This window comes from Carettochelys insculpta, chromosome 17, assembly GCF_033958435.1.
Source record: "Carettochelys insculpta isolate YL-2023 chromosome 17, ASM3395843v1, whole genome shotgun sequence".
In the NCBI taxonomy this organism is placed as follows: Eukaryota; Metazoa; Chordata; order Testudines; family Carettochelyidae; genus Carettochelys; species Carettochelys insculpta.
Genome location: NC_134153.1, coordinates 16,429,660 through 16,457,326, shown reverse-complemented (window position 1 = coordinate 16,457,326; position 27,667 = coordinate 16,429,660). Strand labels below are relative to the sequence as shown.

Below are 27,667 nucleotides of genomic sequence, written 5' to 3'. Positions count from 1 at the left end.
CTCAGAAATCACCCCAGCTGGCATTGATCGATGTGATGCACACACACAATCACCCAGAAGGGGACGTGCCCCGCCCGCACAAAAGAATGTCCTGTACTCCTAAATTGCTTATCTCTTGTCTTACAAGTGCAAACTAAGAAGAAATGCCCTTGTAACAAACTGGCGTCACAAAGACAGACCAGTATGATCTGGCACCATGGATAAGAAAGAGAATATGTAACCCAGAAGGGGTATAAAAGATGGGCCCAGCAGAACTCTAACTTTGAGTGCATTCCACCAACTACCTGCTGGTCGGGTCAGGTGATTGCCTCCCAAGGTCCACTACTGGGGACACCCAACCTCGTATTCGTCTTTCCGCGGAATTGAGTGACCGATCCGGCTTGGCTGCGCTGGTATCGAGAGACGCAGAGAGGGTAAGATACACCCATGCTAGGTCTCTGACTTTTTTTGTGCACAGCTAAAGAATTAGAGCTCTGTAACTAGTGTCAAGATATCATTGTGTTAGATGGTAACAGATATCTTTGTATTGGATTGTAACGTAACTTGTTAACACCTGTACTTTGCTAGCATATAAGAAGTAAACAATAGCCTTTTGTAACCGTACGCTTATAACTGTAGCTTAATAAACTTGTAACTAGTTAAGATCCAAGCCTAACTATTTTGTTAACCCTTTTGTTACTGCAACACAGCCGGCACAACAAAAGAACTTTAACCATTTGGTTACTACAGCCTGGCCGTGGGTGAGAGTGCTAGGAGCTGCCTGCTCTAACAGTAAAAAACTGGGTTGCTTAGGACCCAGAGGAGTACCTCACTGCACATTACCTGGCCACCGGCTAACAATATACTTAAGAGGAAATTGTTCCTCAGGACTTGTCTAATGCTGGGAAACTGACTGGCATGGTATTCTGGACTAACTCCACACATGAGTACTTCATTCTGAAAAACAAAGTGACTTTACTCCAGAATAATGATACTGCAACAGGAACAGAATAATAATTATGCAATAAAGTTACCTTTTTATTTCAGAATAATGTCCAGAGAGGGGAGTTATTTCAGGATATCTAAATTATGCCAGAATAGCTGTAGCAGAATATTTTTTGGAAGAGGTGCGCCAGTCAATTTCCCCTCAGTAGACAACAGCTCAGTTCCAGCTTTTCCAATGACCTCAGGTTTAGGACCGCCTCTCATTGTGGTCAGAGAATGAAGAGAACATTTATACTGTTCAAAAGATTCCTCACAATATCTGCAGATATTTATGACCTGTGACATATACTTGTTTTGATCAATTAAGCCTTAGTGGCAGGACAGGATTTTGCATTCATGCTTGACATGGCCTACAGCTGAAGCAAAAGAATGTGAACACTTCTTTATGTTTCATATTGTTATGGAGGGCTGGACTGAGTCAGTGCTTGGTGGTGTGTTCTACCAGTCCAACTCTGAGAGCTGCAATAGGTGTTGTAGTATTTGCTCAACATAACAAGGTCCTAGGATTGTCTCTCTGTGAGTCACTCTGACACTTAAAATGTACAAATCAGTATGGGGTTATGAAGCAGCTACACAAATGGCTGAGAGCAGTTTTTGTTCACCAGGTTGAATCATAACTGAGTTTCTTAGTCTGTTACTGTCCAGTGTTTAAGGTCCCAGAAATTTGTACTTTCCAAACTACCCTGTGCGATGGACATCATATGCAGACATGCCATGTCACAAGTCCAAGATTATTATGAGATCAGAGGTAACTCAAACAAATACCACTCTTTCTCTATGGCTAATTTGCATGCAGCAATTTCATTGGTTATATGAGAGATTGCATGGATGAGAGCCTAACTGCTCCCTGCACAACCCAACCTAAATCTGCCAGCACAACACCTCTTGGGTACACATCAATGTAACCAGCCACACAGCAATAATCCCAAATACACAGAACAGCTCATGGCAGCACACATTGCTCATCCACTGCCTGTACAAATCCACATGACACAATAAGCCTGCACAAATACCCAGATGTCACTCTGAAGCCTAGAGTCTCTGTTGAATTAGTATGAAGTAATAGAAACCACAACAAGCATGGCTGAGAGCATTTTTGTTTCAAATATCACCAGGTTTGATCACAACTGCCATATGTTACTGTCCAGTTGTTAAGTTGCCATCCGTTTTCAGGTTTTTTTAAAATTTTTTTTACATCTGAAATTATGAATCACAGTAGCTCATTAAAAACAAAAACAAATTAAAAAACAAAAACAAAAAGCTATTTCTGGCCCTTGTAATTGCAAGCAATTCCTTCCAAAACAGAATTGAGTACAGTGCTACTTTACTGAGTTTTGTAAAAATAGCTTTGTAATATTTGAGCTGTCTGTTGCAGAATAAGAACTATTAATTCTGAGGTTTAATGATAACATTTTAGATATCAGAATGTTAACCATACTGAAGGTGATAATATTAACAGACAAGCCCAACTGCTCCTGATTGAGACAAATTTCCTTTAGTCATAGGATTTCAGTCCCAGGGAATCTATTCCTTGTGAGTGAAGATTATGTTCTTGGCACAGTTTGAGTAGAGTAGCACCACTTTCTCTTCGCTCTGGTCTCTGATCATGTGTCTACACAGCAAAGTTATTTTGGACTAATGGTCACTATTCCGAAATAACTTTGTGAGTGTTTACACAGCAAAACGTCTATTTCGAAATAACAGACAGCTTATTTCAAATTCTGTAAGCCTCATTCTCCAAGGAATAGTGCCTATTTTGAAATATAGATTTTGGACTAGTGGCTGTCAAATTGCTCCAGACTCAGGATCCCTACTTGTAAAAATGCAACCAGGGAGGTTGTCATTCTGGGAAGTGACTGCTACCTTCATTTTGATGGGGAGGCCCACACTACGATACACAGGGAGGCATGGCATGTACTAGTTCCTTGCAGTAGCTTCTCCCAGCAGGTTTTCTGAAATTCTCGAAGTCTGTGGTGACAGTATTGACTGCCCATTCTCCCTTCCCTGGAGGCAATGGGATTATCTGGCACTTAGTTGAATCGAGGACCTTTGGTTTCTCTTTCAAAAGCAATAATTCTCCACAACTGCTCACTTCTATTGGAGGAAGAGGAACCGGTAAATTGCTCCTCCACCTGGAATGTACTTTACCAACAGAGTGAGGTGTTGGAATCCCAGTGGAGAGTCCTGGTATGATATAACTCATCATAGGTTAGTGCTTGATTGGTTTGTATCTATCTGGGTCCATAAAGATCCCTTGTTATCACAATCTCTGAATATCTTACAAGCAAATCTTTGGAGCAACTCACCGATTGGGAATATTTCCCCATTTTAAAGATAGGGAACTGAGGCTCAGAGAGTCAGTTATTTGTCTAAAGTCACAAAGAAACTCTGTGGCAGAGTCATCTACAGTCAACTTAGTCTAGTGTAGACCTGGCCTGAGAAACTTTGAATATTTCAGATACTATTTTTTAAGGATTTATAGGTTCTTCCACTTGATGAGAGAACATGGGCATTTCCTAAGCAAGTATCAGATGAGTCATTGGCCTCTATCCAGTGTGTGGCACAGCTGAGGGTATTTTTTTAGTCATTTTTCACAGGTCTTGCCAGACTCCTTGCATCTGATGAAGCAGATCTTTGCCCATGAAAGCTTATGCTCCAAAATATCTGTTAGTCTATAAGGCGTCACAGGACTTCTTGTTGTTCTTGAAGATACAGACTAACATGGCTGCCTCTCTGATCCTTGCCACAGTGTCACATGTTATGATTCTTGAGGTGTAATATCAGGAAGAACATTTTGGTACAGATGGACCTTTCTCCTGTTTTGTAGGAGAGCATGTGTAAAGCCGACCTAAACACACAAATCATTGCATTAGCTTTGACAATTCATGTAGCAGGGCTAAGGGTTAAATTCATCACACACATGTAGGAGGCATACAGAAAGATGTGAGAAGTTGAAAGGCACAATACAAGCACCATGGCCCTGACAGCTCAGTCAGATACCCCATCATGTCCCTTCAAGGGAGGCCTACAGATGAACTCGAATAGCCTTTGAGTAGTAATTAAAAACTACTGGCAAAGGTCCCCATAGTACACAAGTGTTCTGTGCAAAGATTCTTCACAATACACAGCTCACATATCTGTAATACCAAGCATAACCTCAGCACAAGAATTTTTCCCTCCACATCATCCTCTGCAGTGGAAGGTCATGTGAGGGAAGCAGGATGAGGTGGAGAAATACAAAGCTATAATTCCCAGCTGGGGCATCCTAAACACTTCCTACATATTTCAGCAAGTGATTGAGCTGAAAAATGTTAGGAATGTTTGTTGTTCTTCATTTGTTACCCTTCTCTTTTTAAAAATCAGCCAGAGAGCAAAGTAACACCATGCAACCTAGACGACCAATCACACACTAAATACTATGCCTACTCACTGTCTAGTATTCTCGGCAGCCAGATGGATAGTATCCAATAAACTGAAAATCTTTCAGTGAAACTATTTGGGACATACTGCAAGAGCAACCAAAGGAAATCAGGGTCTGTTTGGGAATGACGGGGTACACCAAAATGAACGGCATCAACAACAAACTGTTCAAAATGCTGTAGGTTCAGTTACGCGGTTAGTTCAATTCTGTGTCCAGCCTGGAGGAGATATCTGTCTTTTTCTTAGTTCCTTGTTTTTATTCTTTAAAAATGAGGATATTACACTGCTGAAAACAGAGAAGCTGATCTAAGAGCAGTGCCTGGCTCTAATTAGACCAGTGGGCCCCAGGGCAAGATCTGAGGGGGCCCTGGCTCGAAGAGGCATGGCCAAGTATAGAAGGGGCAGGGCCAAGGGCAGCCAGCCCTTAGCACAGCCCAGGCCAGCAGCGGAGGCTGGAGCTCTGGGCCCCTTGGAAAGGCTGGGCCCAGTGGCAATTGCCCCTTTTATGGCCCCTGCTACTCTCTTGGCAGGCCCAGCTGGATTAGAGCAGTGTTACAGCTCATGCTTTGAAATAGCCTTGTTTGTTTTGTCACAGTGATTTAAGATTGGCATAGAAGGGAGCTTTATAGTCATTGCTACTTTCTATTATTTGTCAGTGGTGGGAGTGTTTTGAAGCCACGGGCCTTTCAGAAATGGAGCCTGCTGCACATGGTTGCTGAATCACAGGGCCTGCTTTTCTAATGAGCTAGCCACGGCTTCATTAGCTGACAAATGTCATGTGCAATAACCAAATGTCCACAGGCAAACAAAAATGCGGGGCTAGGATTTTTTTAAAAAAAAGTCCCAGTGAGTTAAATGCCCAGTTCCTTTTGAAATTAAATGGTTGTTAGGTGCCTTCCTAACTCCTTTAGATACTTCAGAATATCCTAAATTAGATCCTAATTGTATTGCTGAGCTGCATGGTGTGCTGGAAGCCTTCCATTCATGTCTCTAGGATGGAGCAATTAAATCCCTCTTTCTTCAGTGATAGGGGAAGCAGGGAGTTGGATTGGATTGGATTGGATTGGATTGCATTGCAGCACTGAACATGTGCATTTGTGCCAGAAGAGAAGCAGAAAGCCAGGAGACAGCCAAAGGAGCACTTCTAGGATCGCCTTAGGAAGAAGCTGAGAGAGAGAGAGCTTTGGGGCACTGGAAAGAGGCTTGGCAATGCAAGCCTGCTGTGCTCAAGGAAACAGGACTTTGTGTTATTCATTGCACGTAAACAAGACTGCACTCAAGAAATACCTGACTCCATTATCAATTTCTCCTCTTAATGCAAACAACCCAGTGCCAACCTCCATGCATTGACGAACAACTCAGGCTAAAAGAGCCAGGAGTATAAAAACTTGTTCTCATTGCTTTCCCTTCTCTACCCTCTTCTCACTTTGTCTCAGACACATGTTTCATCATGCCAAAACCATAAAGGGTGAGTTCTTTGGGGGGCAAGGGCTATTTTTAATTGCCTGTCAGTCCATCTTCTAGCACAATGGGCTTTGATACTGAATTGGCACCCATAGGTCCTACTATAAATAATTCTCCACAACCTTTCAGATCTACTTTAACTTTTACCTGACTGCCCATGGCCCAAGTAGCCATTCTAGAAGCTGAGGATTTCGGTAATGTAAAGATGCACAAACCAGCGTCTTCCAGGAATACCTGACTGGGGGCCCTAAAGCATATAGTGTAATTCATGAAATAATTGTACATGTCCCACACAGTTCTGGAAGCAGGAGGTTAGGGAGAGTTGCTTCTAGGTATTCCTGATCAATCCTCAGGGAATTGGTTGAATCAGCTTTACAGATGCTTTCAGCAACTAGAGCAGACCCTCGAATCCACATATGTGCTGAAAAAATTGTGAATTCACCTGTGGTAATGGTATTTTGATATTAGATGTGTAGCAGTAGAGCCAAATGCACATCTAACTTCTTAGAAAAAGTACGTTGCTCCAGATAATGGTTCAGATTTCAAAAACTACACATTTAGCTAATTTCTACATACACTTTCCATAATTGTGCATGACACTCTGGGCCATTATATAGCATCAGATAAAAACTAAGTTCTGCATAGCTACAACTCCGTATCAAGTAACCACCTATCCAATAAAATAGCACCTGAACCAGCTTGCCAAAACAAATAAAATGATATGGAAAGTCAGAGACCTGATAGTGTTTTAATCAGAACAGCAGGATAGTTCTTTATTATCATGGCTTTTCTTTTCTGCTTCTTTAGGATCATTTGAAGAACTGACTTCAACTGCAGTAAATGAGTATACAATTTTAGATTATTACCCTATGGTTGGTACTGCCATTGTTCAGGGATAGTGGTTATGTTCATAGAAATAATAAGGTACAAGGCACATTACTTTGATCATTTTTCATACATTATCCCCATTTTTGCTCCACTTTGTCAGCAGGTGAGGGTTACATTTTGATTTTGTCTTTTTAGAGAGTATGATCTTTGAAGTAAGGGGTGTACTTAGGTAGCTAACCCCACATGGGCTGACAATGGGGCTTCAGTCTGAAACCCTCAGAATGCTAAGGGTAAACCCTCCATCTCTTGACCTAAAAACTTGTCTGCATGATCCAAGCCCACTGAAATTAGCTTAAAAATAGTGACTTAAATGTATTTTGTGTCAGCCTATGTGTTTGTTAGGAGCTGTAGCAGACTCAAACATTTGTGGAGCAGCCACTAGAGGGAGATACGTAACACAAAATATATAGTGGGTGACATAGCACCTAGCACATTTTGGTCTCTACAGAAATGTAAATGATATTTTATGTGCACTAGCAGTAAGTTTGCATGCAAAGTAGGCACACAAATGTTTTCACTGTGTTACAGGAGCATTTATATACCTTTGGTCAGCACTGAAGATTTTCTCCATTATATAGCTGTCTAGCTTTCATTGCTGTACACAGACTTGTAAACTCATTGTGACAATTGCTTAAAAAATTACCACTGATAAGTTTTGAGCAAGTCACCCTGAGATGCTTTTATTCAAAGACCCTGCTTACCAGTTTAAAAAACTTCCGCAGGTTTGTTTTGGGGTTTTTATTTTCTTGTCTTCTAGGTTTCACTTCTGCAGCTTCTAAGCTTTTAGTCTCATCTTTGTCAGGAGCCACTGCTTCTAAAGATGCTTCCACTTTCTCATTGTTTACAACCTCAGTGTCTTCTGGTGTAGTCTAGAGTTATTTTGACAAATGTTAAGAAGGCAGAAATCACTCATCTGTCATACTCTTTACATCAATAATGTCTTTCATGCTCTTATAGTTTAACCATGATGTCCTGATGTAGAAATGCAGTAGTTCTATACAAGAATAATGAACATCATGTACAATTATTTCATGAATTGCACTGTATGTTTTAGAGTCCCTACTCTGGAAAGCAGTGAAGCATGTACATAAGTCCATTCCTATTCAATAAAATACTTACTTCAGTGGGGTTTAAGCTTTGTTAGACATGTGTTTGAGAACTTTCTTGAAAAATCTGTGTTCTTAAGTTGGAGCCTTAGTTCTCAAGGACAAATCGTTCATCTTTCTCAAAATTTAAAACAAAATTTAATCAGCAAAGATGTGAACAGTTACAGAGGAATACATCAGAAATAATTTCACTAAAGTCAGTTATACCTCCCTATACAAAGTGGACATGAGTGAGGTGAGAGGATTGGACCCAGGGGGTTGCAAACAGAAATTGGAATAGGATTAACTATCTTGTGCAAAAAAAAAAACAGTCTGATTCTTCACTAGATTTCACAAGTGCTTTGCATTAGCCGGTCTGTGTTGAAATGAACTCTCAAGTATTAATAAACACTGTCTATTATTATTATTCACTTGTATGCCTCATTCCACAGCCTGCCTACTCAAGGTCACATCTCTGAGAGCATAGTGTGTTAAAGTAAGTAGTACAAACTGCACAATTCAGATTTTAACCAGGAGGAACATTTGTGCTCCATCTATGTGTAGAGGCTGCAGATCCCACCTGGGCATGGGCTAACTGTGCATTCCTTTGGCTGACCATTTCCTCTTTTATAACTGCTCAGGTACTTCAGAAACTGTGTCACACCTCCCGCCTTGAACTGATTTCCATTATGTACAACTTTACAGATTGATTCAATGGCTTTCAGTGTCCCCACCATAAAAATTGTTCCAACCTCCATTGCCAGATAAACAATAAAAATACCATCTCTTGTGCACTACAGAAGTGTTAATTAATTTGGAACTCAGTCATTATATGCAGAAATATCTGCCTTTCTGTCTTAGACATCAAGCTATTATCATGGAAATAACTCAAATAATTTGACCTGGACTCAGCCTTTGTAGCATTTTACAACCAAAGGCAGAATAATGCATAACAGCATAAAAGCATCTTACATTACATTCAGCACTTAAACACCAAACTAAAATGAAAGTAGTTACTCTAGACATTGACATTTAAACATGACCTGCTGTTTGCATTGCCAACATCATGAATATAATTTAAAATATTGTACAAAGTGCTGTCAATCACTTTGTAGACAGGCAATATTTATGTGCACTCTGTAGAGTTAATTTTAATGCACACACCTTTATGATGACCTCTTCTTGGCTGACATGCAGTGGATTTAATTGAGAGCCTAAAAAGCATGAGCTGCTACTGTTTGATCTAAAGAACCACAGCTCTATTGCTAGAGGCTGTAAAACTGCAATCGTTTACGTTTTTGAAAATGGGGTTGGTAAAGTGTGTGTATAACCTGTGGTGTTTAATCCTGATTGTCTGGGTGAAATGCAACCTTTTGTGCATGAAATGCATGGATGCTGGTGAAGGGAAAGATAGAAGGGAAGATAGATGTTCCTCTTCCACCCACCTCAAAGTGTCCACAACACAGTCTCTGTTCTCCATGACTACTACATCAGCTGATGAACAGCAAGTGACTGTGGCCTCTCTGCATAGCATATATGAACGTGAAGGGTTCACAGGATCTGTTGTTCATCCCCACTGCAGAATCCACCCTTGATCATTTGGATCCACTAAGAACTTGTCTGCAGCTGTGCTACCAGCCCCTGAGGGCATAGTCATGCTGCCCCAAGACCAGCAATAGTCACAAACACAAAATGTGGTTACTGGTTCTCCCCAAGCTCCAAGAGAAGGCAGTTTGAATACATACAGATACCTTCTCCAATCACTCCGACTCCACTGATCTAGAAAGCAAACTCAAGGTGCATAACAAAGACACTTCTAATCCTTCCCTTCTGTCCTAATCCTTTCCACCCATTCCACACCAGCCTGCATGGAAGTGGCCCCGTACAAGTGGTCTCCCACGCTGAGGCTGCTGTTTGTACAGGTTGAACCTCTCTCATACGGCACCCTTGGGACAGTGCCAGATGAGAGAATTTGCCAGACCATAGGAAGTCAATGTTGCCTATCAGCATTACTAATACTTCTACTGCTTACTGATCTCCTAGAAGACATTTAGGGGTAAGTTATAGCCCAGAATACTGAGAGGGAAGACTGGTGGCTGAAAACCCAATTTATGGGACTGTGGGAAACTTGACCACACCCACGATCAGTGGTTGCCTGGCTAACTAAAATCATGATGGATTTCGGATATTGCTAGAAGAGAGAGTTCTGGAGTAAACAGGTACATCCGGTAACGTGGCACAGACCTCCTAATACCCTGCTCAGTTGTGGTCACAGCCAAGTGTCTACATGCCCAGGTCTGCCCTCCTGATTCCCATTGCTTAGAACTTTCCCACACAAGTAATCCCACTGATTGCAATGACAACTTTAACTGCACCCTTCAGTGTAAGGGTAGAATGCTCAGACCATACATTAGTTCAGATAAATTAACCTGAGATTTCCTCACATGCAATTAAAAAGATTGGCTGTGTCTACACTAGCCAAAAACTTCAAAATGGCCATGCAAATGGCCATTTTGAAGTTTACTAATGAAACGCTGAAATGCATATTCAGTGCCTCGTTAGCATGTGGGCAGCTGCAGCACTTCAAAATTGATGCGGCTCATCCAAACGGGGCTCCTTTTCGAAAGGACCCCGGCTAGTTTGAAGTCCCCTTATTCCTATGAGCAGACAGGAATAAGGAGACTTCGAAGTAGCTGGGGTGCTTCTGAAAAGGAGCCCCATCTGGATGAGCCGCGCGGCGGCGAGCCGCGTCAATTTTGAAGAGCCGTGGCTGCCCGCATGCTAATGAGGCGCTGAATATGTATTTCAGCGCTTCATTAGTAAACTTCAAAATGGCCATTTGCATGGCCATTTCAAAGTTTTTGGCTAGTGTAGACGTAGCCATTGTGGTATATTGCTAAACATGGGTTTGTTTGATCCATTCTTTCTCTGCTACTTTTCCGCTTTTTCATTGGGATGTGAATTCCTTTTTTTGATAGGAATCAACGTTAAATGTTCAAAAATCATATCTTTTGTCGGCATTACACTTAATTTTCATCAAAATGTTCCTGTTATAGTAATTACGGTGTGTACATAAGAACATAAGAACATAAGAATGGCCATACTGGGTCAGACCAAAGGTCCATCAAGCCCAGCATCCCATCTGCCGACGGTGGCCAATGCCAGGCGCCCCAGAGAAGGAGAACAGAAGACAAGTGATTTATCTCCTGCCATCCATCTCCTGCCCTTGTTATGAAGGCTAGGGCACCATACTTTATCCCTGGCTAATAGCCATTTATGGACCTGACCTGCAAAAATTTATCAAGGATGTTCTTAAATTATGCTGTGAACAGAATTTAAATGTATGAAATGTAATGGAACAGTTAATCTCAGTAATTTTAATCTGTGTTTCTATTTGATTTGCCTTATAAATGCACACAATCAATTCCTTAGAAGGAACTGATTCATTGCATGAGCTGGAAAAGTGGCTCAGTAAAGCAGTGACTTAGCTTTTAGGAATTCATCTTTCAGAGATTAGCATTTAGAATTATATTACAGCTATGGCTGTTACAGCTGAAGCCCAAATGAGTTTTCTCTCAAGCATTTTCTGTGCAGGGATTTAGTTTCTCAAGGATAACCACTGCATCCTGGGAGGAAATGCCAAATATTGGAGAGAAGGAAGAGAGAAAGAAGTGTTGTTTGTTAAAAAATAGTAAGAGATAATCAGCCATTCAGAGAAATTTATTTGTTGAAAATGCCATGTTTACAACACTATCCTTGATGTCAGGCCTGTAGAATTTAAGGGTTGGAAAGTTAGTGTAAAAAAAGCTTTAGGAAAGTTAAAGAGAACTTTCAATCTTAAAAAAAAATTAGAGCCAGATTTTTTTTAAAAACAGAAATGTACAAAATGCCCATCTAATTTATGATGACAAATGTATATTAAATCTCTCATTTTACTCGAACAGTGTTCCTAATATACATTTTAATTAGGTATACTACAGTGTTTCTGAATAAGCTAAAAGGTGCCTTAACCTGCAGTTCTTAGCTTGTTATTAGGAATGACATTTTTTTGTAATAAATTGGTTATGTTTATATGTACAATTGCATATGTGTATGTACATATGCTAAAATCCCCTTCACAGTTTTCAAAATATAATCATTAACTTGGTGTGGAATAGTTTCTTTGAATGAAATTTTGTGAACAGTTGTCACATCGTGGTTTCTTTATACAGGTTGAACCTCTCTCATTCAGCTTGCTCAGGACCTGACCGGTGCCTGACAAGAGAATTTGAGGCCTTGGGAGGTCAGCATTATCTAGCAGCATTACCAACACTTCCACTGCTTACTGGGATGATAGAACACATTTAGGGGTAAATTATAGCTAAATAACAGCAGAGAACATTGAGACCCAGGACTTGTGGCTTGAAACAAACTTTATGGGACCATGGGAAACTTGGCGACACCCATGATACCTGGTTGTCCAACTAATCAGAATCATGATGGATTACAGATGTTGCCAGAGGAGAGAGTTCCAGACTAGAGAGGTTCAACCTGTACTTACAAGTATATACCAAATCTAAAAGATTTTAAATGCTAAATATGTGCTGGCTTTGGATGTCACAGCAGATCTGTGAATTATTTTACAAATGTAGATGTGGCTATATAATTACCACTCACTACCACATTCGTACTTTGCATTACATACCTGTTGCTCCACTATTCTGAGACAGAAACTTTGTGTGTACTTTGTAGGCTGTGTATGTATATGTCTAATTTGCCCAACCCACTACTGCAAATCTCAGAGCTTCTGTGCTATGACTCATCAGAACTTAAATTCTGACCCTACTGAAATCAGTAAAAGCTTTTCCTTTGCCTTCAGCTATGTCAGAATTCCACCCCATGCACCTAACCAGTCACTGACAGATGAAATCTGTATAGCCATTTGGAGTGCTGCTACTAGATGTGTGTGTACATATTTGATGTACAATTGCATGTCATATTACACCTATTTTCGAAACTCCTGATTTTACTGATCTTTCTCTCTGTGTCACACATGTAAACATACACACATTGAGACTCAGGGTATGTTTGCATAGCAGACATCTCAAAATAAGCCTTTCCAGAAGAGCTATTCTGGAATAGCCTTTTTTGAAATAACACTGCTAAACACAAAAAGCATTTTGAAATAGCCTTTAGTATTTCAGAATACATTGTCTATGCACAACAAAGCCTATTTCTAAATAGAGCCCTTGGGTGCACTATGACTTATTTCAAAAAAGGCTCTATTCCCTATCTTAACAGCCCCTATTTCAAAATAGCTAAGCCTACAGACTGTGTCTACACTAACACCCCACCTTTGAGAGGAGGATACTAACAAGACACTTTGGGATATGCTAATGGGGCACTGCAGTGAATATGCAGTGCCTCATTAGTATAATGGCAGCCGCAGCGCTTCGAAAGTGCCAGTCTCAATCGCACACAGCTCATCTACACAGGGTCCTTTTCAAAAGGACCCCACACACTTCGCAATCCCCTTATTCCTGTTTGGTTATCCATGGGAAGTGGGAGGGCACTGGACACAGAAAACCAGAAGACTTATTTCCTCAAAGCCCTGCTACCTCAATAAGGGGTTAATACCCAATACAATATTCAAAATTTAAACCATTATACTGTTCATACCATTAAGCCTCACCAGAAAGATGGCACACAGGCTGTGTTCCTGGGACTCCAGAAACCCTCCTCTACTCTGCCACAGACTTCCTCTCTGACCTTTGGCAAGGTTCTTAGACCCAGGGAAGATTCAGGGGTCAGACACTAATTTTCACACACCTTACATTTTACTTAAATTTTCTATTGAAAGAGGAACAGGGAACAATAGGAGGTTGAACTGCAATGGGAGTTAGGCACCTAAATGTGTTTTGAGGATTTGGGTCTTTGGGCTTGTTGAAATGATGCAATAGTATGTACCAGCTAGGCTGTAAATTCTAGTTTGCGTTCATGTGTGACACACTGTCTCTGTGGACCCTGCTTGCTCGTAATTAAAGTTCCCCAATGCATGCTAATTTACTGGGACTGTGTCAATGCTCATCCAACAAGCCAGTGGGGATCCACATGGACAGTTGGTACACAACACACTGGTGTGCAGTAGAATTTACACACCGCTTATATAGATTAGTGCACCATGCAGACAAGTATCATGTCTCTGTTTCCCATCTGTAAAACAGGAATATAAATACTACCCAACCTCCTTGGGATATTGAGAGTCAACCAGACACAATGATGATGGGGGCCATGTAAGTACCTCAGATTAAGACAGAAAGTACATTGGTCTATGATCTCTGACTTTGGATGATGAGCAGTTGACATCCCCTCAGTAGGTTGTAGAAGGAGACTCTGACATGTTGATTTAGGTTGTAGAATCCATTCACAGAACAGTATTATATCCCACATGAACTTTTATAATATAATGCAGAGAAAGGTCAAAGTAGATTTCTTTTAGTAATGGATCACATGAACATACCCAAGTGTCTTTCAGTGGGACTTAGTTTACACTGCCAAGTTTTGCTGACATAGCTATCTTTGCTAGGAGGGTTAAAGTAAAATCATACCTCCCAGCTGTTAGTCAATACATATAGCTTATATGTACTGTACCACCCCAACACACACATTAGTAGGCAATATGCACCTGGTATTAACATGGTATGTATTAAATGAGAGTGTTTGGAAGTCACGCTAAATTGTATTATGTATTGCTTACTAACTTATGCTAAACTATACACCACAATATATCGTAACAGTACAATTCAGCATTTGACACAGGGAGATAGAAACACCTGTGAAAGTCAAGATACATAAATATTCTTCCTGGTAAAGGCTCGGGATGTGCCTCAACATCCACTGGCATCTGGGATGTACTCCCCAAAATAAAAGATAATGAAAGGGACAGAACCACTACAAACTAGTGAGTTAAAACTGGCAACATGAGGAAAGTTCTTACTTGTAAGCAGGAAGTCCTATGGCACCTTGTAGACTAACAGCTATTTTGGAGCATAAGCTTTCATGGGCAAAGACCCACTTCATCAGATGTAAGAGTTGGGGGGTGTTCCAGAGGAGGCCCTCCTCTTGATTAGGACTCCCCACTTTTCATAAGCCCATATATTTAAACCCTCCTCTGGAGCCCCTGACTCATGTATCTGATGAAGTGGGTCTTTGTCCACAAAAACTTATGCTCCAAAATATCTGTTAGTCTATAGGACTTGTTGTTTTTGAAGATACAGACTAACTCTGCTACCCCTCTGATACTTGTAAGCAGACTTGGTGTGTGTGTACATATATAGTAAACTCTTTCATATCCAGCATTCTACCATCCAGAACTCTCAAATAACTGGCATGTTTAACCGTAAGTACATTTTGGTTACGTTTACCTTAAGTACAATATAATTAAAGTAAATACAAATAAATACAGCAAATACAGGACAATTTTACAGTGTCCTGTTGATGGTAAATAAAGTACTCTGCATATATTTTTATTTGTTTTTTAATATCTAGTCTTGTTTTTCTTTAGTGTTGTGCATTGCTAGGTATACCTCTCTATTATCCAGACTATTTGAATATCTGGCAACCTCTCGGTTCCAGGGCTGCCAGATAAGAAAGAGTTTAAATAGGGGTAATTTTGGGGGTATATTTGGGAGTTAGACCTTCATCATCTGCAAACTGAATAGTCTGCAAGAAACTACTTTCTGAATGGGTTGGTGATATACTTACTTTTTCCTGTACTATACTGCTTGATCCTCAGACAATAAATTGGCTGTTTAGTTATTTTGTCTCTACAATATTTTAAATATCAAACTGCAGTAGTTAAGCAATTGACTAAACTTTGAGTTATACAATTGACATTGTTATGGTGGCAAAACCTCTGGTGTAGATGCAACTATGTCAATAAAAGAGTGTTTTGGTTGGCTAAGACCTTGCCTACACTTAACTGCACTGTTGACCTACTTCAGCTATGCAAATAGTGTGGCTAAACTCAACATACTTTCCTCTGCATCTTACATGCAGTAAGGTTGACACTGGCTACTCTGCTGGCTTGGGGAGTACTGGTGTCAACGGGAGTGAGCTTGGAGATCAATTTACCACACCTGCAGTAGATGCAATAGATTGATAGCCAGTGGCTCAAGCACTGCAGCATCAATCCACCATGCATTAAAGACAAAGCCTTAGCTAATATCATTTTGTAGGTGGTAAAGCTATGCCAGCAGAAGAATTTCTGATAGCTTATGGTGCATCTCCAACAGGAGGCTATGCCAGCATAGTACTTCTAACCAAGGCTGTGCCATGTAGACAAGCTCTTCACTGTTATAAGGCTACGTCTACACCTACTGAGAATGCCAACAGCTGCTATGCAATGTTAGGTATGCCAACTGAGTACCTAAAATTGATTTTGCAGCTGTTGACATTGATCCCTGTCCTCACAGAAGAAAGTCGATGGGAGAGCTCCTCCCACTGACATTCCTCAATCCTTGCAGCTCCCAAGGAGTTCCTGCTTCAACACTGATCCTGGAATATGCAGTTTCATGCATGTGAGAAATGGTGCCTCGGAAGATCGAACCTAAGCCTTTGATTTTCCACAGCTAGAGTAGACCAAGCCTAAGAAGGTTTTGAATGTTTTTACCTAATATGTGTTTAGGCCCTGGAAGATTGTGAAAGGTCCTGAAGAGTTTATTTCGCTATTTGTGGAACAATGAATGAGCATGGTGGTTGAAACCACATAAGCAACCCTTTCAAAGTGTACTTTTTCATTGTATATTTATAAAACAACAATTGAAAATGCTGTCATGATAACGGCTTTCTAAAGAGAGATGATCTTTCATTAGGCTGTCTCTCTAATGGATCTCCTTACATATAATGTTAGACTAAATAAGAAACCAGTTTGTGAAGAAAATGGTGGATTCTCTGTCATTTGAAGATTTTGCATTGTGATTTGAGGACTTCAGTAACTCACCCAGAGTTTAGGGATCTACCACAGGAGCAGTTGGGTGAGATTCAGTGTCTTGCATTGTGGGCCCTGGGGCAAAGTGGGAGGGGGCCCACCTCTGTGTCCTTGGAAGAGTCGGGGCCAAGGGTGGGGCCCAAGGGAAGTCAGCTCTTAGTGCCAGTCAGGTGGGTCCCCACATACACACAGCTGCATGGAGTGGTGTAGCAGTGCTGTTGTGCAGTTCCAAGGGACCCGGAGTACTGAAGTGGCAGCAGCGGTAGCTGGAGCTCCAGGCTGCGTTGAAATGCCAGACCTCTGTGCAACTGCCCCTTTTGCTGCACCCTCCCCCTGTCGGCAGGCCTAGTGCCCTGCAACGTGCAGGAGGTCAGACTAGATGATAACAATTGTCCCTTCTGACAATTGTCCCTGTCTGTTTGTCTAAATGAAAGCAGCTTAGTTCCACAAAGAGTCAGAGCAGGCAATGCAAACCTGGCATTATACAAAGGGACACTTCAGAGCGAGGCATGACAAAATCCCCACACAGTAAGAGAGGCCAAGTGGTCTTACATTTTACAGAATCCTGGAATGTGACAGCAGAGAGGCTATAACTCCTCTAAGCGAATTCAGAGTACAGTTTTCCAAAGGGAAAACAACCCCTTCACATAACTAACTTTATTTTTGACTTACATTTAAGGCTTTATTTTTGATGGAAGGCCGGGAAAAATATTTGCATTTACCATCCCAGAGATCTTCAGAGATGCTTTTGACAGCAGCTGAAGTTAATGGGATAATCTGGACAAAGATGAATGGTCAATAAAATTTGAATAATTTTACATCCACTTATATTCTCTTGTGTGGTATTGGCCCTGTCTTTGTCTCTACTCCATGAAGCAAAAATAAAAATTAAAAATGATACTATGTTCTGTGAGTAGTTTTATAAGGAGGAACCTACAATTTGTGTAATAATACATTTTAGGGAGAAAATTCTATCAACTTTGTCTTGAACATACAGTGATATTACTGGTGCCATAAATAGACATTGACGGAGCTTTCTAAATTAAAAAGCTGCTGTCAGTGACACAGTTGTAAAGTGGAATTAATTTCTCAAAATGCAAGTATTAATCCTGATTGGCACCAATGTGACTGAGTTTAAATTCCTTAAAAAGACAGAAAACAAACTTTGCAGAGAGCAGCCCAAATCCTAAACTAGTTTAAATCCACCCAGTAGAGCCTCACTATTGCAGAGCTACCCGGGCATTTGTATTATCTAAAATAATAATTTTCTTTGCCTCTGTTGTGTTTTACACCAGTATTCTACAGCTTTTTTGCGGCTTTCTTAGTTGAAAAGCACTGTTCTATTTCCTACAAGACACTGTTTCCTGTTTCTTTTGCAAAAAAATCTTTGTTAAAATGGTCGCAGTGGTATGTGTATAAGTTGTTGTCTGAACTTTGAATCCTTCCTCTGACTTCCAAGTCCCTGAAGCCTTCCAAAAATTCAGTAATTGGTATGGCACTAGGAGTTAGGAGTTTTCATTTCAGTGTTTGCTTTTATGTTACTATGATACAAAATACTGTGAATGTGAAAATGGGCCTGACTTAAAGAGCTGTCGATAAGGCTTTGTTTTATTCACAGGGCATCCTTCCTTAAGTATGAAGGAAATCCTATACCTTGTCTTCCATGTGAGAGTCATATAGTAGGTTCAGCTTTGTGCTCCCTAGTTGAGTCTAATCTCCACCCTCTATATAAGTGACAGAGATGTAGCCATGTTCGTCTGTATTCTATCAAAACAAAACAAACCAGAAGTCATGTAGCACTTTAAAGACTAACAAAATAATTTATTAGGTGATGAGATTCCGTGGGACAGACCCTCTTCTTCAGACCAGATCACCTAATAAATTATTTTATATCACCCTCAATAAGATTCTACTTTTCTATTTTTCTCAGACGTAGCCTTCATTATCTAACAAAGCAAACTGTATTTTCTTTTCATGTATAAGTATTACGATGAGTTCCCCTTTTGCAATTTTTCAGTTAAAGTGCAACTGGGTGTGACTTAGATTTCTGCTGCTTAAGTGCCATTTATGTGTCCTGGCTTTGGGTGGCTCCTGCATGACTTAGGGTCTGTTTAAGTTACAGGAGCCTGCCCATGCCTGCCTATGGGGTGTGGCACTGTCAAGAACTTCTATAGTAATACATGCTGTGGCCCAGCCCATCCCTAGCCCCATCATAGCATGCCCGCTACTGTAGGGCTTACAAGGGGACGTGACCATCTGTCCTGTTTTTACTGGGACAGTCCCTTATTTAAGCTGTCTCACAAGTGTCCTGACTTTTTTAAAGAAAATAGGCAAATTGTCCCATTGGCTGTGGGGCGCCTGTTCCCTGGAACCCTGTGTCTTGGGGTGGCAGCCTCTCCTGCTAGGTATCTCCTCCAGTGGTGGCAGCCCTGTTCCCTGGAGCTCTGCACCTTGCAGCAGAAACTCCTGCTGCAGGGAAGCTCCTCTGTGGGGCAGGTGCCCCATTCCCTGGCACCCCGTGGTGGCAGCCCCTGCTGCCAGCAAACTCCACAACGGTGTGGCTGCCTCACTCCCTGGTGCCCTATACTTAGGGGAGGCAGCTCTCACTTCAAGGGAGCCCCCCCATGGTTGTCTGCCTTGTTCCACAGACTCCCACACCTCAGGGAGGCAGCTCCTGCATCATTTCCTTGTTTTGACTTCTGGGAGGCTTTGGAACACCAGCCCCCTCACCACCACTAGGGGGTTCTGGAGCCCCCATCCTCCACTCCCCTTCATCCCTGGTGCCTCCCCCCTGGAAGCTGCAGAGCTCCATACCTGGTGCCTCACCCTGGAGCAGCAGCCCCCATCACCAGGGAGCCCTCATATAGGACAGCAGCCCTGCCCCCCATCACTGGAGACCAGTGTCCTATATTTGCCATGGGGCAATGTGGTCACCCTATTACAAGGGGCTGCTCAGAAAACAGTCAGTGCCTTTCTTCCCCAGATCATGCACAAGGGAACTGCCCCTTTAAAGTCCCTTCATGTTCTTGCGGCCCCATTAAGATAAAAGGATCAGAGTATGGTTGATATCCTCACCCTTTTTTTCCATGCAACTTTGCTGTTAGCACATTCTGTAATGGAGTTTGACAAAGCATTTCAGAGACTTGGTAAGGATTGAGGAATACATTGTAATGACCTTCCCCACCCACATATTCATTTCCCTGCTCTATGATTCCCACCCTGCAGTTACTGTTTGCTCTGCAAATTCTGTGCTAATGATTTGGTGCTCAAGGTTGCAGTTTGGTATGTGGTTATTATCTCTGCTGGACTGGGCTTATGCCTGTACTGCCAATAGATAAATCCTTCCCTCTTGGTAAGAGATACAGGTCTTCTATCTACCATATTAAAACTGTAACATTTTTAATTGTGGACTCCACCCGCCTCCAAAATGTATCCATTATTTTACATAATTCACTGACAAATTCCTTTGATTTCTTCTTAGCCTGCAGCTTGTTTGTAATTATTCTATATTCACAATGGTCATATGGTATATTTTTATGCCTAGGTATGTTCAAGTTGTGGAATCAGGTTTCCAGCACAAACATTTGCGATTACAAATGCAAAACTTTGCTTTTCAATTAGTATCCAGCAGTTGCTTAAAAAAAATTAAAAGGCTATATTGGCAAACATTCCAACTGTGTGTGAGAATATTTCTGGGAAGTGATCACAAAACAGGGCCAAACACAGCAGAGGTGAATTCATTTGGAAAGCTAAACAAGCACTCAGAGCTATTATTTTGCACTGTTGACTGAGCTCTCATTAAAGCATTAGCACTACAGCCTTTTGACAGTCACTTCATTCATTATATTTTGAAGTGAAAGATCCTTCTGGAGGCAAGGATTTTAGATTCCAGGGGGTCTTGCTGAAAAGGGAGAAGTAACTGGATCTGTTTGATGGTGGTTTGTTTGTTACTTCAAAAGCAAAACTACATATTGGTGTCAATTGCACACATTATTTTGAGTGAGACTAGTTTCTGCTGTCTAATACTAAAGAGAACAATATGTTAAGTATGCAAAAGGAATCAATAAGGTAAAAGTAAAAACTAACAAGTAGTAACTCTAAAGCAACCTGAGTCTTAGGCAGACCTATGACAAATAAGGACAAATGCAAAGTACTCCACTTAGGACGGCATAACTAGTTTCACACGCACAGAATGGGAAGCGACTACCTAGGTAGGAGTAAAGCAGAAAGAGATCTAGGTGGTCATAGTGGCTTAGAAGCTAAATATGACTCAACAGTGTAATGCTGTTGCAAAAAAAAAAAAAAAGCAAGCATATTTCTGGAATCCATTAACAGGAGTGTGGTGAGCAGATTCTGTGATCCATTAACAGGAGTGTGGTGAGCAAGACATGAGAAGTCATTCTGCTCTACTATGCACTAATTAGGTCTCAGATGGAGTTTGTGTCAATTTCTGGGCACCACATTTCAAGAAAGATGTGGAGAAATTGGAAAAGGTCCGCAGCAGAGCAACAAGAATTATTGAAGTACTAGAGAACTTGAGCTATGAGGGAAGACTGAATGAACTGGGCTTGTTTAGTTTAGAAAAGAGAAGACTGAGAGGGGACATGATAGCGGTTTTCAAGTACTTAAGAGTATTACAAGGAGGAGGGACAAAATTGTTCTCCTTGACCTCTGAGGATAGGACAAGAAGCAATGGGCTTAACCTGCAGCAAAGGAGGTTTGGGTTGGAAGTTAGGAAAAAGTTCCTAACTGTCAGGGTGGTTAAACACTGGAATAAATTGGCTAGGGAGGTTGTGGAATCTCCATCACTGGAGATACTTAAGAGCAAGTTAGATAAACACCCATCAGAAATGGTCTAGAGCAGGGTTTCCCATCCTTTTCCGTGCAATACTGGTGTTCTGTGAAAAAAATGTAATGCTAGCAATATTTTTCCTTCTAAAATATTAAATATGAAATTGTGTGTGTCAAAATACTAAGCTATTTGAATGGCATTTAGGTTGCAGGTATTAATATTTATCAAGATTCATAATGGTATAGTTGTTATGTTACTTGTGTCAAAACAATCAGAGTCAATTCGGACTGCTTCAGCCCAAGTTGTGTTCAGAAAAAATCACATCATGCTGCACCTGATATGAAGCTCCAACTCTCCAGCGTTGTCCCTAATATTTAGCAGATTTGTGTCAAAAGATGCAAAAACACTCTTTGCATTAAAAAACAAAAAACTATCAAATGTTCCTTACTTTTATTTTCCAGTAGATTTCTGTAAAAATAACAAATTTGTAAAAAACACAATTTAAATATTTTTTAAATATCTAATTTGTTTTGTGTTTCTTGTCCATAAAAAATATTTTTTACGCTTTAAGGAAGGACAGTCCTTTTTTAATTTTTGTACTTATTTATAGGGTTGCTAACTGTCCTTCTGTCTTTCTCTTGTTATTTTTTGGTCTTTGTAAAATAAAAGATATCCACTGGAATTAATGAAGAGTGAATTCATACCAGCTGTGGATCTGGCTCATATTTTAAATAACCTAATTTTGACTGTGCCTGCCACATATAAGATAAGATAATTATTCTACGACAATCAACCTCCCTTTGACAACACCTGCTTCATTGATGGAGACAAAAGTCACATTTTATGCATTTTTACATTAGCTATGCTATAATGAGTGAGAACATGAATGGACATGAACAACCAACAGGGGAGTTGAAGATTGGTGCAATACGTTATTTCAATCGTTAATGCCAAACCAGGGATTTTACTATGAAGTAATTACAGTATGCCTTGTTTCTTACCAAGAAAACAAAACATTTACGAACAACACATGTTAGCTAATGATGCAAATATTTTACAGCATCTGTGAGAAAAATCAAAGAGTTTTCTAGTTAGATGAACACTAGTTTGGATTAAATGAGAAAAAAGACAGGGTTTTCATATAAAATTCAAAACACATTTTTTTCTGAGTTTTGTAAAAGTTTGAGCAATTTTCCCATTTTCTGTTATTTTTCATTGTCCCTTTACTTGGCTACAATTAGCTCGTGATATTTCTATCCCCTTTACAAGCAGGAGGGACCACAGTTCTCACAAGACTTCCAGCCAAAAATTGCAGAATCAGGAAGTTTAGATAGTTCAAAATTAGGCAAAGATGGGCCCGTGCAGCAAAATTTGGGTCCAAGTTTCAAATACCTCAAAAGTCCCTGAGTGTTAGGATTTAGGTGTTTGGAAAAGACCCATCTATACACAGAAAGTCTTGAGGCTCATCCATGACCCTTAGACCCTTTGCAAGGTTGGCACACAGATATGGGGAGCTCTTCACAGTTCCTGTCCACCAATGGGGCAAATTTCCACCCTGATCACCTTTCACAATGTAGTGAGGAACATCATAAACCCAAGGGTAGAGGAGGAATGGAACCATGCAATAAGAGTGTATATTTTTGTTCCAAATTTTGAGGGCAACAAGGAACTGTTGATAGGAAGGTCAAACTTTTCTGTGGCTTTTTTGCACCAGGAAGGACCTTGAGATGGCCTCATACTCCTTCAGTTTCCCTTCAGATTGACAGGGGTTAGGAAAAATAAAAACACAATTGAAGAGAGTTGCCAAATTTGAGCAGGGCTGTGGTGTGTGAAGGCAGCTGACATTCAGATTGGATGGAACTCACCACAGTGCAGAAGGCCTCTGCACTACTTGAGCCCAATTGGAGTAATACAGAGAAGGGTTTAGTGGGACTTTCCTAGTACACAGGCCTCGTGTTGACTCTCTGTAAAGGGCAGAATCTTTCCTGTTAGTCCTAATGGAATTTTGGCCCATAAATATTCAGTGAGAGTTAACTTTGGGGGACAGATCTACATTTCCCTTCTTTTCCTCCTACACAGTAGGTTACTTTATTTAAAAAAAAATGACATCTTGGACTGAATGGATTTCTGGTATAAACCCCGTTAACATCAACAGATTTACAACATAATAGATTTGTCCCTTTGGTCTTCAGCTATTTCTCCTCTTATCCCATCTTGAGACTCAATGCATCCTAGTCTGCATCTCAATTGAGCCAGACATATTCAGAAAGTGGATACGATTTCTGTTACAATGGTAACAATAAGAGCTCTCAAGCATCACTTTCCCCACTGACAGAAGCTAGTCTCAGCCAGGCTTCCTTTCATTTAAAAAAACCTGATTCATCCAATGCTATAGAAAAATATTAAACCTAGAGAAATATTTTAAACTCTCTTAAATATGAAATTAAACAACCAAATGACGCTTGCTTCATCTATGAACTAGCAAGTGGTATAAATGTTCAATATAAGTCACATGCACAACTATCTGCTATTCCTCTATCCAGCCAAGCAAGTACAGCCAAAGAATCTCATGGGCCTCACTTAATCAATATCTATTTATCTGGAAGCTTTTCGTTTTTGGCATCTAAATACAAACAAGCAATAATTTTCATAATTCCTGCTAGTTTCTATCATATACCTTGTTTTAACTAAGGGCTTCCAAGCAGTCAATTGGAACTCACAAACCTTAAAGCAAGTTCATTCTTTGGTTGAAACCCATTAGAATAAACATCTCCAGGGAGGGATGCTTTTGATACACTTAAGATGAGTAAAAATAAATCAAGTGAATCCTATACAAGAAAACAGTGTTCTATAGAAATTACTCTAAAAGCTATAGAATTTATTAAAGAATAATATCTAAAGGATTTTTAAACCAACCTATATAATTTAATAGTTTTATATCGCCTATTCATAGAGTTAGTCAAAATTCTACAGAAAGTTATTACTCTTTATTAAATTATATGGGACTTTAATAGGAGGATCATAAATACACGTGCAAATTACCATCAGTAGTCATTTGCACATGCAACTATACAGACCACATGCACTGTGGTCATAACCACACAAAAGTTCAGGGTGTGCCTACACTATGGGACAAGTTCATCTAAGATATACAATTTGAATTACGTTAGTAGTGTAACTCAAATTGACATAGGTTAGCTCTACTTAGAATCAGATCCATATTGCACTGTGTCAACAGAAGAAACTCTCCCATTAATTCCCCTTACTCATCTCATTCTGGTGGAGTACCGGAGTCCATGTGAGAATGATTGGCAGTTGATTTAGCAGGTCTTCACTAGACCCACCAAATCAATCCCAGTGAATCAATCACCCCAGCACTGATCCACCCCGTAATGGAGACCTACCCTCACACTCACCTAACTTGTTTAAAAATGGAATTCTACTTAACTTTTTGGCTGTGGGTCCTTCATCAGAAATCCCTCAAAACTAGGGTGGTGGTAGTGGACGAACCAGTTCTGAAATCTACACATACCTTTTTTCTGAAGAGCTTGCTCAGTGGTGTGGGAGCAGGAGTAGTTCTCTCCTTAGTCGTATCTTTGGAAGCTTCAGTAGTTGCTGCTGCCTGCTGCTGAGCTGCAGGTTCAGGGGCTTTTACATTCTGCTTTGTCATCGGTGATTCTTGAGAGGGAGGGGCATTTTTTTCTGATTTTACACTGACAGAAGTGACAGGCTGTTGTTCAGCAACCTAGAAACGCACACATAAATCATAATAGTGTCATTAGAACTTTGTAAAGGAAAACAGACTCAAAACATATTGCAGGATCCCAAGAAACAAACCCAGCACAGCACAACTCATATTACATCACTCATACAAACTGCACTGCCATACCCTTCTGAGTTAAGTACTGCAGTGAACTCCTGGCAAGGAAGATGTAAATGAAGTAGCAATCTATCCATTGCAAAGACTGGTAATTGTTACATTCATATATTGCATCAGAATGGATGTGGCAGTGATATTAGTTACAAAATGACTACATCATACATGGATGATTGAAAATAATCCTACTCACTTTTGCATTAGTGGTCTGTTGGGCTTCTTTTGTGGACTAAAGGAAAACAAAGCACAAAGGCAAGTTTGTTTCGGACAACACCATTCTTCACAGTTACACACTTTAGGAATTGGTTGCATCGCTAATTATTTTCTTTTCAGCGAGTATTTGTGTGTGTGAAAGTCCAGACTCCTGCTACCATATAAATGAAATTGCACTACTTTGCTTCTACCAACTATTGTAAGAACAAAGACAGCTGTAGTTTGAGCAGCTCCAGCAATAAACCACCTGCCTGACCTAAAGAAATTCCCCTTTAATAGAGAATAATACAGTCTTCATCAATTTTAGTCTTGGACCTTACTAGAGTAGAGCTAGCTGATTGGCAACTTCATGGAAATGATCAAACTCAAATCATCCATTAATAAACCATTTACTTTTTTTGACACATTCTGTGTCCTTTTCAAATCTGCCTATTTTTATTTTAGTAACCCAGCAATTTCACATCAAGTTGTTTTGTGGCCCGTTCTTGTGCATTTATGTTCACAGACTTGTACTTCCTAGGGGAAAAAACAACCCTAGCTCATTTCCTAGTATAAGGCATAACAAATAATAAAAAATAGATATAATTTTTCAAAGGCACACATTAGTGTATGTATGTCCATGTTTGTGACACGCCCATATAACCATCAGGGCACGTGTACAAACCCTGTCTTATTTTTTTATATGGGGACAGTTTGTAAAATGGTATCTTTGAAAATCTGGGTCTTAATTTCTGAGATAAGAAAAGTTGAAAAAGAAATGCTATAATGTGATCTAGATTTTGTAGAAAAATACAGAAAGGATACTGCAAGTTGTGCTGCAGTAATTGCTTTATCAGGCCTTTTATTTTATTGGATCTGATTATGTTAGGTGTGCTGAGGCAGAGTAGCCTATGATGGATTCATGGCTACATGGGGCCATGCAATGTTTGTTTTAATTAGTGTTTTGAGGCATGGAACAAATATTAGCCAAACCTATTACCAATAACAGGTTAAGTAGATTTTTTATTTTTTCTTATGTCTGATTGAGCATCTGGTCCTATTGCAAAGTTTTGCAAAGCACTGTATATGCTAATTCAATATAGAAGACAAATGATCTGTACTCTTGAGACCTTTAGTGCTTCTACACTTGCCCCCAATTTCAAAGGGGGCCTGTTAATTAGGGTGATGGGAGATTACTGATGAAGTGCTGTGGTGAATATGCAGCATTTCATTAGGCTAATTCTCCCCTGCAGCAACTTCGAAGTATCAACTTTGAAGTGCAGGCATGCGTGTAGCTGCAGGCACTTCGAAGTGCCTTTACTCCTCAAAATTTCCCTCCTCAGAAATCTGGTGGTGTGGCTACAGAGAGGCAGCACTGGTAGTTGGATGTTGATTCCATTTTCCCTCCATCCCTGCAGAGTTCCCTATCCAAAGCCTGTTAACTCAGAGCCAGTTAATAATTTTATGTACAAAAAAAATCAGGCAAAACTCAATGGTCCTGGCTGGGATTTGTGTTTCGAGTTGGGAGTTAGGTCAAACAAAAATTGTGATCTTTGGTTTTATTGCAGCACATCGTTTACACCACCAGATCCATATTGCACTAGACTAATTTTCAGAAAATGATCTGAACCAGCTGTCGAGATCCTTGAACTGCTCGCTCCAAATTACAGTGCAGCTTATATTAGGAAATAAACTAGAATATTGGGCAAATGCTCTTCCTGCTTCTCTGAATCTAGGCACCCAACCTTGCTGTTGGGAGATTTCTTGAGAGAACAGGTGTGAGTATTCTGCTGGAGATAAGTACTTCCCCTTTTTGTGGTTAGCGCCAATGATTCAGAGTAATTTGCAGAAGTGCAGGGTGAATGCCAAAACCCAGCTTCAGCAGTACTACCTGAAAGTTAATTAACTAACTCTCTGCTCCCCAGCTGGAAGTTTGTGACCCAATAAAGTTACATTTAAAAACCAGATCTGAACATAAAGCAACACACAGGATCTAA

The 27,667-nt window shown here is 40.4% G+C and overlaps 1 protein-coding gene across 2 annotated transcripts in view; it reads right to left on the bottom strand.

The window, feature by feature from the left end:
* BCAS1 (brain enriched myelin associated protein 1) overlaps nt 1-27,667 on the bottom strand; it is an 89,655-nt gene that overhangs the window by 19,864 nt on the left and 42,124 nt on the right. For both annotated transcript variants that reach the window (XM_075011497.1, XM_075011498.1), the window contains 3 exons: nt 25,672-25,707; nt 25,134-25,346; nt 7,458-7,625 (listed from right to left, as the gene is read on the bottom strand). In XM_075011497.1, the coding sequence (XP_074867598.1) occupies nt 7,458-7,625; nt 25,134-25,346; nt 25,672-25,707 (417 nt within the window). The remainder of the gene's footprint in view (nt 1-7,457; nt 7,626-25,133; nt 25,347-25,671; nt 25,708-27,667) is intronic.